This window comes from Oratosquilla oratoria, chromosome 23 (assembly GCF_046742065.1).
Source record: "Oratosquilla oratoria isolate Oo_2021 chromosome 23, ASM4674206v1, whole genome shotgun sequence".
NCBI classification, from domain to species: Eukaryota; Metazoa; Arthropoda; class Malacostraca; order Stomatopoda; family Squillidae; genus Oratosquilla; species Oratosquilla oratoria.
Window position 1 is genome coordinate 19,792,317 of NC_134799.1, and position 14,452 is coordinate 19,806,768.

Sequence of the window (14,452 nt, forward strand, 5' to 3'; positions counted from 1 at the left end):
GCACATATTGTAAATTAAAGAAAATTTACCTATACACACATATACCAAAGCCTTTTTTCCCCCTTACAAAGAGGAAAGCAAATGTGAAATGAGGTAAGAGTATGACAGAAAATTTTTGAAAGTGACAAGATGTTTTGGAAGGAAATTAAGAGAGGAAGAGGAGGTGAATCAAGTAGAGAAGAAAAGGTAAAAGATGTAGATGGAAGAGAAGGCAGTAAGAGGAAGATGGGCAGAGTGCTTTAGGGAGTTGCTAAATGTGAAGGAGGTTAGGGAGGGAAAGGTAGTTGCAGTGGGAAGTGCTAAGAAAATGACAGTGATGAGTGAGGAGAATTAAGGAAAGGTGAAGTAAAGGCAGTTGTTAAGATGATGAGAGCAGGTAAAGCACCTGGGTTGGATGGATGTCATGCAGAATGTCTTAAAAAAAAAAGAAGGGGGGGGGGAGGTACAGGGATGATGGACTGGCTGGTAAGGTTAATTAATGTTTGTTTAAGAGAGGGTAGAGTGCCAGAGGACTGGAGGAGTATCTGTATAGTTCCACTTTACAAGGGAAAAGGGGACAAGTGCAAGTGTAATAGTTTCAGAGGTGTCATTTTATGTGTACTTGGGAGAGCTTATGGGAGGGTCTTGATCGAGAGGATTGGGAGAGGAACAGAGGGAGTAATTAGTGAGGAACAGTGTAGGTTTAAGACAGGTAGAGGTTGCATGGATCAGATTTTTTGTGGTAAGACAGATATGTGAGAAAGCCTTGTGTAGAAGTTGCTAAGAAAGCTATTTTGGTACTAGGTAAATTCCTCTCATTTGTATTGTATGAGGGGATGGAAGAGGCATTGGATGCCAGAAGATTGTCAAGCAAGGGAGGTAAAGGGCAAAAGATGTGTGAAAGGAAAGTGGGATTTAATGAATAAAGAAAAGATTGACTGAAGAGATTTCTTCTTATCTACTCTCTGTATTTTAATGAATGAGAACGTTGCTGTGTAATGAGGTGGTGGGGCTAAACCTGTTTCAGCTATTAGGCCCTTCATGGGGAGCTAAGATGAGAGGGACAGAGAATGGTATTTTAGATGGGTGGAGGGTGATTCTGTTCTTTGAAAATTACTCCTCATAAGTGGGGAAAGGGCCTTTGGTGCATGTACTTGTATGTATATTTACATTTTGTCTGCTTTAACATGTATTTATATCAAAGTTGCATTATGGATATTATAGGAACATTTGGGTAGGCTACCCTGAGTGTACAGTGTGCTTTTGGTCAATTTTAATCTCTACTGCATTACATCTGACCCCCTGTATTTCTCTCTTGCAGACAGTTGATCTACAATTATCCTGAACAACTTTTTGCGGATGCTGGAGTGATGGCCATAGAGCATGCAGAATTTGAGGGCATTGAACGCTTGGCTCTGGTCACTGGTGGAGAGATTGTGTCCACCTTTGACAATCCAGATCTTGTCAAACTAGGACATTGTGATCTTATAGAGGAGGTTAGTTTTGTATAAATGTTGATATTTCCCATTCTTATTTTCATTCCCATTGCTCACTCTGACATTTTTTTCAGTGTCTGCTCTTCAACTCACCCACTCTTCCTAACTTTCCTCATCCTTTCCTCCTCCCATACCTCTTCCTTCTTTTCTTCCCATCCCCTCCTTTCCTGTCATAATTTTTCTATCCTCTTCCCCTCACCTTTTTTTTTTTACCTCCTTTCCTCTCCTCTCCTTTCCTCATTTATTTCTCCATCCCTGTTCCCCTACCTTGCCTCACTCTCCTTTTCATCCTATTTTCTTCCTCTTGTTCACACCCATCTACCATGTCTTGATAACCTTTGTTCGTATTTCTCTTCATACATATAGTCCAGCATTCAGGGAATGAGTACCTTTGAGATACTGATAGCCATACATTTAAATTAATCCCGACAGTGCATCATTGGTGAAGATCGAATGATTCGTCTCAGTGGAGTGGCATTGGGGGAGGCCTGCACTGTTGTACTTCGTGGTGCCACCCAGCAAATTCTTGATGAAGCTGAACGTTCACTTCATGATGCTTTGTGTGTTCTTACACAAACTGTCAAAGAAACCAGAACAGTTTATGGTGGAGGTAAGCTTAATGTTATTCAATTCTCTTTAATGGTTAAAGAATAATAGATGTGTGTTATGGTCAAGAGATATGTATTTTAGAATTACTAATGTTGCATTGGTTCATATATCATAATCTCAATTGTAGGTTACAGAACTAAATTATAATTCATTAGGTATGCCATTTTCAGCATTCCTGTTGGTACTGAATGTGAAGAGTGGGTTTGTGGTAAAATTTAACTCCAGGATGGTGAAACTGGGTGGTGTCAGGTTAGAAGCCACAACTTGGGCTATGCCAAGTTGGGGGATGGGGGGAAATCTTGAATATGTTCCTGTTGCAGTAGATACACACTACCCCAGCACAACTTACACAGCACTACACAAAGATGGAGATAGTTTGATTTTTTCACCTAACAAGTCCTGAATATTCATCATGAAGCTCGTGCACCATAGCCGCCATAGGTATGGACGCGATAATGTTGACGTCAACACTTATGCCACAAATTGGAAGTCCCTTGTCCTCAATATCCCGAGCGAGTCAGATATTTTTTCATATGCCTGGCAGCTAGACCAAGGTTGGCTACCACCAGGACATGCAGTGTTTCCAGGCTCGGTGCTTTTTAAGATTCAACAGGGGGAGAATTACATTTCTGGAGCTCCACACTTTGCCTTCGATTTTCCATAAATTCTCAGTGCTTTGGTGTCTGTGTTGCTGGCTATGGGTAGTGGACATGAAATCGAACATGACAAGATTGCTGCTATAGTGGCCTTGTTTAACCACTTCCATACGGTGATGCCTACGTAGGCGGCATGAGGAGCAAGTGGGTACTTGATGATGCCGACGTCACCATCTTGATTATATTTATTGTAGTCATACCTACGTAATTTCCATTCTCTCTAAACTGGCTTCATCAATTTTCTATGGTTATCAAAATACACAGGTGAAAGAGAACGAACGATTGAGCACTGACTTTATTTTTTATAATGCGATTATTATGACGCAACATCGCACGTCGGGCAGCTCTTTCTGCCAGACGTGCGATGTGCCCCGGAGTGAAGAGGTTGAGGCAGGGCATTCTATGAAGGAAACCTCTGGAAATGCAGGAGTTTCAGTGCGTTCAGTGCAACATTGGTTGAAGCATTTCAAGGATGGTGGGGGGTGTCACTACCTACCCCATGTCAGCACTGTGGCAGACCCAGGAAACTCACACCATGCAATTCAAATGTTAAGTATGACATAGACAAGTCTCCTTTTAAATTTGCTAAACAAATTCAGCAGGAAAACCCTAGGTTATTAGGTGGTGTGTCTCTGCACAGTGCAACGCTGCCTGCATGAAGGTATCGGCATGCTGCATTTTAAGGGGAGAAGGAAGCCCCTCCTTACTAAAGTACAGAAGTATAAGCAAGTGAATTTTACAAAGAGATATGGTGAATGGAGCATTGACCAGTGGAGGAAGGTGCTTTGGAGTGATGAAAGTACCTTCACTGTGACCATCAACCAACCTGGTTACTTGTACCGCTGGCCTGGTAGTGATCCTCCTCAATCAAAGTACATCACCCCTTCTGTGAAGCACCCTGACTCACTAATGGTATGGGGTTGTTTTACATACTATGGTGTGGGGCACCTTGCAGTGCTGCCTAAAAATGAGAAAGTGAATCAAACCAATTAACTAGAGTTGTTGTGTGACTACCTTCCCAACTCACTTGATAAGTGTGAGGCTGATTTATTTTATGCAGGACTGTGCCCCATGCCACACAGCTAAAAGTGCAACAAAGTGGTTGAAAAATTGTGAAGTAAAGTACTTTGAAGACTGGCCTGGCAACTCTCCAGACCTCAACCCTATTGAGAATCTCTGGAGCTTGATGACAAAGGTCTGGAGAGGTATGTCACCTTGTCACTCCCAAAGTTAAAGGCAGCACTGCACATGATCTGGGCAGAGTTCTCAGTGGAAAAACTTAACAATCTCACTGATAGTATCCCTAGAAGACTGAAGAAAGTCATCAAATGGAAGGGAAATGTCACCAAGTACTAATGAAGGAGTAAATGTTCAATAATAATTTGCACTGATAGTATCCCTAGAAGACAAGAAAGTCATCAAATGGAAGGGAAATGTCACCAAGTACTAATGAAGGAGTAAATGTTCAATAATATTTTGTTGTACCATTTTTCTTGCATCAATACAATTTTTCCCTTGTTCCTCATTTGGGAAGGGTGTGGCATCAGTACTTATGGCAGCTTTTGTATATGATATGTATGGTGTTTTGGATGGGTGTACAGGAGTGGCCAGCCACATCCATCCAATACCTACTTTCCTTTTTGTCTTAGCTCCTTATGGATGAAGAGCCATCCCTGTCCACTGCCTGGTTAGAAGCCATGCCTGACTATCTCCTTTATAAGGGGGAAAATACCTTTTGCTATATGTATATATGAACAAAAAAATAAGTAAACATTAGATTAGTCAAAAGCAAAATTTCTTGAAAAAGACACTTGACTATGCTTCCATGTCCTGGTTTCTATCAATTAGGAAAACAAACAAACACTTTGCAAACTATACAAAACAAGGCATAGAGAATAGTACGAGGTTACACTAGTCAGTCTGACCATTGCCCTTGGTCTTGTACAGAAGATTAGTGTCCTTCAGGTAGCCAGGATTAGCTTTCCAGCAGGAACATGAGTCACTCAGAGAAGGTAGTTTGTGTTGCTGTCTAATTGTTTATGTGAGGGCATTGTAGTAGACACAGGGCACCTCCACTGCCCTACTTCAGCCTTCCCCAGACAGCAACACACTTTTCTTTCAGTGGCATTTGGGTCATTCTGGTGGCTGTTGCTGGTTACATAGGAACCATGGGTTTCCTATAAGAGGGACCTAGGGAATTGGATTGACTGATTGCCAGTGTGCACCGAGACAGAAAAATAAGAATCACAGACTTGACACTACCATCATCCGTCAGTGATGTTTAATCCTGTTGTAGTACATTATATCTTGTTTTATCAGAACATCCTTTATTCCTTATGGATGGGTGGATGGGCCCTTTAGTATGGGTGTACACTTGCATTCCCCATAAAGACAGGCCATTGGTATGTACAGTACAATGTTCAAGGAAACACAAAAGGAAAATAAATTTGTTTTTTGAAGTGTTAGGAAGTTAGGTGGGTGTCATGCAGAGTGCCTACAAAAGGGAGTGGCTGGTAAGGTTTTTTAATGTTTGTCTAAAAGATGGTAGTGCCTGTTTAGTTCTGCTTTACAAGGGAAGAGGGGACAAGTGTGAGTGTAGAAGTTTCAGAGGGATCAGATTAAGTGTAGGGAAGGCTTATGGGAGGATTTTAATTGAGAGGATTAGGAGAGGAACAGAGGGAGTAATTGGTGAGGAACAGTGTGGGTTTAGGACAGGTAGGGGTTGTGTGGATCAGATTTTTGTAGTAAGGCAGATATGTGGGAAAACTTGGAAAAGGTAAGGGTGGGTTTTGGGCCTTTATGGATTTGGAAAAGGCTTATGACAGGGTAGACAGGAATGCATTGTGGGAGATATTGATATATGGGATAGGAGGAAAGCTATTCAATTTATACATAGGTGGGGTGGGGTGAGAGTTAATGGGCCAGGAATTGGAAATGGTTAAAGAAAATTGAGAAAAAATGGGAGAGAACCTTGGTTGTACAATTTATATATGGATGGGATTGGTGCAAGGGTGATGGGTTGGGGGTTGGAAATGGTTAACGAAAATGGGAGATAAGCTGGTTATTTGCTGATGACACTGAACTCATAGCAGGGGCCGAGGAGGGAATAAGGAAGTTGTAGGCAATTCACTCAATCTCGATCAGTCCTGTGTTTTCAGTTGGCAGCCCTGCTCACCCTTCCCCTGCTGAGGTGGCTGAAACTTCAAGCTTCCTTAAAATATTTTCATATTCACTTAGCTCAGTGACTAAATGAGTTACACAAATTTTATGTACATCTAGGGATGAAGCAGTTCTTATTCACCTATTTCAAAGATTTCCATCTTGATAGAGTACAAAGAATGTAATTATAGGGAGTACAAGATAAGGAATATAATTTTAATGTTTATACAGCATTTTACTTATTATCACTGTCCAATCATGAGGCTGCTTGTAAAACTTAACATGTCTTTTGTGATATAAAATAGTCATGAATATGACTGTGCTTTCACATATACCATAAAGCGTCACATAAAAGAGAAAATGAAAAATTTATATGATTATTTTTTTATACTGGACAGGTGGCGGAAAGGAAAGTGTCTTGCTCCCTCCCTCCCTCCACCCCAATCAATCTCTTGGGTCAAAATTGAACATGATTTGAGTACATACTGCTCATGGTTTTTTTTTGTCTTGATTAGTTTACAGCTTTCATCATCTCATATTCATTATCATGAGTCTTTGAATACAGTTGTACCAATGTATATTGTAGGAAGAGTGATACTCAGATCGGAAGTTGAAATATTTAGATATGAAATAGTTCGTGAGTTGCATCGTAGCAAAGGGTGAGCAGAGCTGCCAACTAGAAATGTAGGATCGACTGAGATTCTTTGTGTGAATTGCCTGTAGTGACAGAGTTTTGGAAGGTGTGTGAAAGAAAGAAGTTGAAGATAAATGTGGGTAAAAATATGGTGATCAGAAGTGAGTATTAAGGGAGAGAGACTGGAGAAAGTGGGTAGCTTTAGATACTTGGGTGCAACTATGGCAGGAATGGGAGTAGAGGTGAAGTTTGAATGTAGATTGAGAGAAGCAAATAAATGCCTTGAGGGGATTCAAAAGTAATGAGAAATAACATTTTGGAATGGATGCTAAGAGGAGATTATATGGAGTGATTGTACCAATAGCACTGTATGGGACAGAACCATGGAACATATGAGAGGAAGAGTTTAAATGTGTTTGAGATTAAATGCCTGAGAAGTATGATAAGGGTTGCTAGGCTGGATAGAGTTGGAAATGAGGAGAGCGGGGTTGGAAAAGGAGTTATTTTTGTTGTTGTTCCCTAGACTGTCTGTCCAAGGAGACCTGTCCCCCCAAGGAATGCCATGGCCAAGAGAAGAGGGAGGGAATAGGGTAGAGGGGAGTGGAGTATATAGGGGATGGAATGGGTAGGAGTAGTTCCTATGCCTTTTTCTTTTGGCTACCCCCTGTGTAAGGGGGGAAAAACCCTTTGGTATATGTATGTTGTGTTGAGGAGCCAAGAAAAGAGGATGGAGGTGTGGTAAATGGGAGTGGAGTATGTGGGGATGAAATGGGTGGGAGTAGATTTATACTTTTTACTTTGGCTACTTCGCTTGTAAGGGGGGGGGGAAGCCATTGGTATTTGTATATATAGAAATAGTCAATTATTATATTTTTATATGTGTAACTTAAATTAGTTACAGAACAGCATATTTTCTTTTCAGGCTGCAGCGAGACACTTATGGCAAAAGCTGTCAATGAGGCAGCATCCCGTGTAGCTGGGAAGGAAGCCCTAGCCATGGAATCTTTTTCACGTGCTCTCTTTATGATCCCCACCATAATTGCAGACAATGCAGGTTATGACTCTGCACAGTTGGTATCAGAGCTGCGTGCAGCTCATGTTCAGAGCAAATCAACAATGGGTCTCAACATGGAAGAAGGCACTATTGACTGCATGAATAAAGTTGGCATCACAGAAAGCTTTAAAGTTAAACGTCAGGTCCTAATGTCAGCTTCAGAAGCAGCCGAGATGATCCTCAGGGTGGATGATATTATCAAGGCAGCTCCTAGGAAGCGTGTCAGTGACAGGGGACATTGTTAGTTTTATATAATCCTTAACCACACATTTCACCAGAAACGTTCGCTTTATAATCTGTGGTGTGTGCAATGCACCATGCATTTTTTTGTACTGATGTGTCACACAGTCAAGGCTTCTCCTAAATGTGAGAAATGCTGAAACCACCTAATTGCATTGCTTATTGATCCATTACATTGCACTCCTGCAGTAGCAGTCCTTATGTCGATAATAAATGATTACAAAGAAATTTTGTTTTATTGAACATTGTTAGTAAACTTTTAACATGATCTTCACAAGAGAAGTACTATGGACATGGAAAAAATAAAATAGCAGCCTGCATAATAAAGCTAGTCTAGTAAGGGGTGTATGGAAATGTGTGTAACCCATTCTTTACGGAAAAGGTGCCATGGAAAAGGCCTTGTCCTCCTTATCAGGAAGATCTTTTATTCTAGGTAACATAAGAATGAAGGAGACTGCAAGAGACCATAAGGCCTATACTAGGCAGTTCCATGTCCATTACCATCTGTCATCCCCATCCATAAATTTGTCCGTTTCTAACAACAATTGATAGTTTCAGTGCTCACTACATGGTAACTAAGTCTATTCCATTCATTGACCACCCTATTAGTAAACCAATTCTTTCCTATTTCCTTCAGAAATAAAAATTTGTCCAATTTAAATCCATTACTGTGGGTCCTGCCCTGTCTTTATATGATGACCTTGTTGAAGCCTTTGATCCACTTAAACTACCAGATCACCCCTTGCAGTCTGTCTTTCCAGAGAGTGTAAGTTAAGGTAACCAGGCCTCTCTTCATAAGGTAAATTTCTTAGCCTCTGTATCATTTTGGTCATTCTCCTCTGTACTGATTTTAGTGAATTGATGTCCATTCTATAAGACAGAGACCAAAACTGTATTGCATAGTCAAGGATGGGTCTAGCTAATGCTAGAGTTTGATAATTCTACATTTATATTCATAACCATTCAAGCAATGAAATACAATGCTCTGTTAACTTTATTCCTGGTGCTAATGCATTGTTTCCTGGATTTAAGGTCAGGACTCACTAGAACTTCAAAGTTTCTTTCACACTCAGTGTTCTCTAAAGCTATATCTGTTTTTGGGGTTGTGTAGCCCTATGATTAACACTGCATGTGAACAATTTGTTAAGATCATCCTGCAGAATCTTGGCATCATCTCCTGACCTAATTAGGCACCCTATTTTAGTGTCATCCACAAACTTACTAACATCACCATTAATCCCATTGTCCAAGTCATGTACACAATGAACAGTACATACATATACCACCACAAAGGCTTTTTCCCCTTTACAAGGGAGGTAGCAAAAAACAAAGGCATAAAAACCATTCCCAAACATTACATCCCCAATACACTCCACTCCCCTATACCCTCCCTCTTATCTTGGCACCTCCTGGATGACGGGTCATCCCTGTATCTTGTCCACTGCCCTGGGTCAGAAGCAGTGTCGCAAGACACGGCACATCCACGGCAAGGCCGCTTCATTGAATCGGCGACCCCTCTTCTCCATCCCCCCCCCCATGCAGAAAAGGAGAAAGCCCTCCCCCACCCATTCCACCTCATGCATCACATCATCATCCATATACAACCATTTTCCATTCACTCCTGTCTTCTGTCCTCTCCCGTCCTTCCTCAACAGACATTCCCCTCTTCCCCAAAGCCCCTTTCACCACATCCATCCATCTCATCCCAGGTCACCCCCTCATATTCACTCCCTCCACATCTGCCTTCCATACCTCTTTTACTAGTCTTTCTTCACTCATTCTTTCCATGTGTCCAAACCATCCCAATACTCTTATCCATCCTATCTCCCAACTCCCTTACCAGTTGGTGAGAAGTGTTGCTGTAGATTTGGTTGGAGCTATTTTGAGTCTGTGATGAACCATGTGTTGAGTGTATCAAGGTATGGCTGGATTATTTCTGCAGCTTTGTCTGTGTTACGATGTGTGCATGTGATTGTTATGTCGTCTGCGTAGGAAGAGATTTGTATTTCTGATGTGTCTGGTGTGGGTAAGTCATGCATGTATAGATGTGATGAATTATGCGAGTCCTGCATGGGCTCCTAATCTCAGTGAGACACACCACAACACCCTTCAAATCATACAAAACAAAGCCCTAAAAACAATTACAGGCTGCACAAATACAACACCTACAGACCATTTACACCATGAAACAAAAGTCCTCAAAGTCAAGGACCACCTTGACATGAGAGGCACACAAACACTTGCTGCAGCCACCACAAACACATCACACCTGCTACACTACATAGCAGAACACCCACACACACCAAGAAACATTAAAACAACACCCAAAGACCTTTATCACACACAGATACTCTCTTCTCTTCCTCCGGAAACATATTCATAATCATATCACTCACCGCTCCATTAACACTGAAAGACAACACACTGCTGCATGCCAGACCCCCTGATATCCACCCATCTGAATCCTCTCCCACTAAAGGACAGAGTCCACCTGGCCAGACTGCGGTTCGGCCACCACCCAGCACTTCTAAGCTACCAGAAGAGGCTGGATGACCGCATTGTGAACAGCTGCCCAGCATGCAACACTTCTCCCCATACCATACCACACATAATGGAAGACTGCATTATACACAATCATGCACGCAAACAACACAACATACACTCTATAAAGGATTTGTGGGAAAACCCAGTTTCGGCTGTGGCATTCCTTAGGGAGACGGGACTGCTCGGACAGACAGTCTAGGGAACGACAACAACAACTACACTTAACAAGCTAATCCCTCTGAAACTACTACACTCACACTTGTCCCCTTTTCCCTTGTAGAGTGGAACTATACAGGCACTCCTCCAGTCCTCCGGTACTCTACCCTCACTCCAACAAACATTAAATAACCTCACCAACCAGTCCACCATCACTGTACCTCCTTTTTTTTTAGACATTCTGCATTGCATCCATCCAGACCAGGTGCCTTACCTGCTTTCATCATCTTAACAACTGCCTTCACTTCATCCTTCATTATTTCTCCTCCATTTTCCACACTCATCACGGTCGTTTTCTAAGCACTTCCCATTGCAACTATCCTTCCCTCCCTATCCTCTTTCACATTTAGCAACTCCCTAAAATACTGTGCCCATCTTCCTCTTACTGCCTTCTCTTCCATTATCATCTCTCCATCTGCACCTTTTACCTTTTCTTCTCTACTTGATTCGCCTCCACTTCCTCTTTTAATTTCTTTCCAAAACATTGTTTTATTACTTTCCAAATTTTCTGTCATACTCTTACCCCATTTCACATCTGCTCTCCTCTTTGCCTCCTTTACAAAGGCGGAGCATGCCGACAGGAGACTTTTTGGTCCATATCTAGGTCGGATGCGAAAAAAATCATAATCATAAAATAATAAATAAAAACTATAATAATGTAAATAATAAATAAAAGAAATAAATGCATAGGTATAGTTAAATAATAAACAGGTAAATAGTAAATAATAAATTGGCATATAACTAATAATAAATTAAAATCAAACAGACAAATGACATCAAAACAAAAATAATATAAAATAAATTATAATCATTACAGCATCTTGCTTAGGTGTTTATCTAAATGATTCTTAAAGCTTCGAACTGAACTGCATTGCACTACCTGTGCAGGAAGTTTATTCCATTCATTAACTACACGGAAAAGTTGTTTCTACCTACTTCCAAATTGAATCTATTTCCGGACAGTTTGAGACCATTGTTTCTTGTCTGATTCTCATTCAGTGTGAAAATTTTGTCACTTGATGTCAATTCCCTATAGAATCTTAAAGACCTGTATCAAGTCACCTCTGAGTCTACGCTTTTTTAGGGAAAACAAATTCATATGTTTTAGTCGATTTTCGTATGATTTATTTTTGATAGTTGGAATCAGTTTTGTGGCTCGCCGTTGTACTTTTTCTAGTCTGTCAATGTCTTTAATGAGATTCGGTGACCATACGGAAACAGCATATTCCAAATGTGGACGAACCTTGTGCTTTACTTCTCTTTTCTTTGTACCTCTCATATGACTTCCTCGTCCAATTTTGTAGCCAATCTGTGAAAGCTCACTTCTCTTCTACAACCTTCTTTGTTTCCTCATCCCACCATTCACTACCCTTCCTTCTATTTCCTCCTGTCCTTCTTGTTCCACACACCATCTTTGCACACTTTGTGACTCCCTCCTTGAACCATCCCCATTCCTCCTCCACTAGCTCTACTCAGAAAATACACAAATCCTGCAAGATTCCCCTCGACTGACGTCTCCATACAAGGCCACCACTACCCGCTTCCACAACATAGTGCACCATATCCAAACAACTGGGCCACCGGTCTACAGAAAGCCTCGACGCCTTTCCCAAGAGAAGTTGGCAACAGCCAAGCAAGAGTTCCAAGAACTACTCGGCTAAGGTATCATTCGCCCCTCTGAGAGTGATTGGGCATCGCCACTCCATATGGTTCCCAAGACATCTCCACCACCCAACCAATGGTGAGCCTGTGGTGATTATCGCCAACTCAACCGCATCACCAAGGCTGACCGCTACCCTGTTCCACATTCCCAAGATTTTCACCACGAGAAGCGGGTGTTCTCTAAGATCGACCTCGTCAAGGCATTCCACCAGATTCCTGTAGCACCAGAGGATGTTCAAAAACAGCCATTATCACTCCCTTCGGCCTTTTTGAGTGGGGAATGATGTCGTTTGGTTTCCACAATACCGCCCAAACGTTCCAATGGTTTGTGGATCACGCCCTCAGAGAATTCAACTTCGTCGCCTTCTACATCGATGACATACTCGTGGCCTCTGATAATCACGACCAACATCGCCACCATCTCCGCCTCCTCTTCCGCCGACTGCAGGATTACGGCCTCAGGATACATCCATCAGAGTACCTTCTAGGAATGCCATCACCCGACTTCCCCGGACGCCGTATATCAATGGAGGGCCTCTCTCCTCTTCCTCAAAAAGTCGATACCATCATCAACTTCCCGCAGCCATCATCAGTCAAAATGCTGCGCCAATTCCTATGGATCGTCAATTATTATAATCGATTTATCCCCGATGCGGCCGCCAAACTTGCACCTCTGAATGACCTCACCAAGAACCGTTCCAATCGGTCGGTTGTTCCCGTTAGGTGGTCTCCTGAATCAACCTAAGCATAGAGGCAGATTAAGGCTGCAATAGCAAACTTCACTCGCCTGCCCTACCTGGTGGCTAATGTTCTTACCGTCCTCACCACTGGCGCCTCCTGTACAGCATTAAGTGTAGTACTCCAACAGAGGACCAACGGACAGATCCAGCCAATCGCATTTTTCTCCAAACGGTGGACACTTCCTAAATGCGCTACAGTGCCTTTAATAGAGACCGTCAAGCACTTCCTCTACCTTCTAGAAGGACGTCCTTTCACCATCCTTACCGACCACAAGCCTCTCACCAACACTTGACAGGGTATCTGACTTCCACTCACCGAGAGTCTCTCGGCAGCTGTCATTCTTGTCCCAGTTTGCACTCACATCAAATACATCAAAGGAGAAGATAACCATGTTCCTGATGCCTTGTCCAGTATTACCTGTATCATCATCCCTGAGCACCGACCCATCAATTATGCACTCATCGCAGCCTCCCAGACTAACGACGGAGAACTCCATCACCTCCGCTTGGATAGCATATCCTCCTTGTAGCTTCGACGGCTCCCCAATACTCCCGCTCCAGTGTGGTGTGACATCTCTACAGACAAACCCCGACCGACACGCCCTCCTTCAACTACTTAGGGAGACCTTTGCCAACACCCTTCCCCCGCCACCACGGACGATACACACAAACCCAACGCATGTTCCCCTGGCCCTTGATTCAGTGGACCATGTCTTCGTCAGGCGGGACTCCAGACGAACCCCTCTCCAACGACCGTATGATGGATCCTACAAAGTTATCAGTAGGTCAGCGAAGCACTTCCTATTTGACCGAGGTTCTAAACCAGACCGCATTTCCATCGACAGGCTCAAATCAACTCGCCTCCCTCCTTCTCTTCATTCCAACCCTTCTTCCCACCTCTCCCTCTTACAACACATCCATGCTACTAGTCCACATCAAACCAGCCCACTTCTTCCTTCCACCACAATTGTTGCCCACAACCCTGAACACATTACCTTCCCCCCGGACTCAATTTCGACTTTACCTTTACCCCACTCACCTACCCGTCTATCTCCACAGCTCCACGCCCAGCCAGAACCCTCTCGTCAAAACCACGCCCACGCTTACAACCGGCCTTCTTCTTCTCCATTATCCAGTCCATCATCTCCAGAGATCTCGCTCGACGGGACAATCACCCGCTTCGGCCGTCTGGTTAGAAGGCCTGCTCGCAACTCCCACTCCGTTGTGATCATGGGAGATTTTAATTATAGAAAAATTGACTGAGAAATTTTAGTAGATCAGGAAGCGAAAAAAAAATCTTAGATGTGGTGCAGGATAATTTCCTAAAACAAATTATTACCGATCCTACGAGGGGAGAAAATACTCTGGACTTATTTTTAACTAATAATGAGTAACGTAAAAGTGGGATATAGTCTAGGCGCTAGCGATCATCAAGAAATAATAATTAATATCATTCGGGAAGA

The 14,452-nt window shown here is 42.6% G+C and overlaps 1 protein-coding gene across 1 annotated transcript in view; it reads left to right on the forward strand.

Moving 5' to 3' along the window:
• The window catches only part of CCT2 (chaperonin containing TCP1 subunit 2), a 37,489-nt gene extending 29,434 nt beyond the window's left edge, over positions 1–8,055 (forward strand). Inside the window, exons 7-9 of the mRNA XM_076206825.1 lie at positions 1,301–1,475; positions 1,908–2,085; positions 7,456–8,055. Of these exons, the coding sequence (XP_076062940.1) occupies positions 1,301–1,475; positions 1,908–2,085; positions 7,456–7,832 (730 nt within the window). The 3' untranslated portion in view covers positions 7,833–8,055. The remainder of the gene's footprint in view (positions 1–1,300; positions 1,476–1,907; positions 2,086–7,455) is intronic.
• Positions 8,056–14,452: the final 6,397 nt, after the last annotated feature.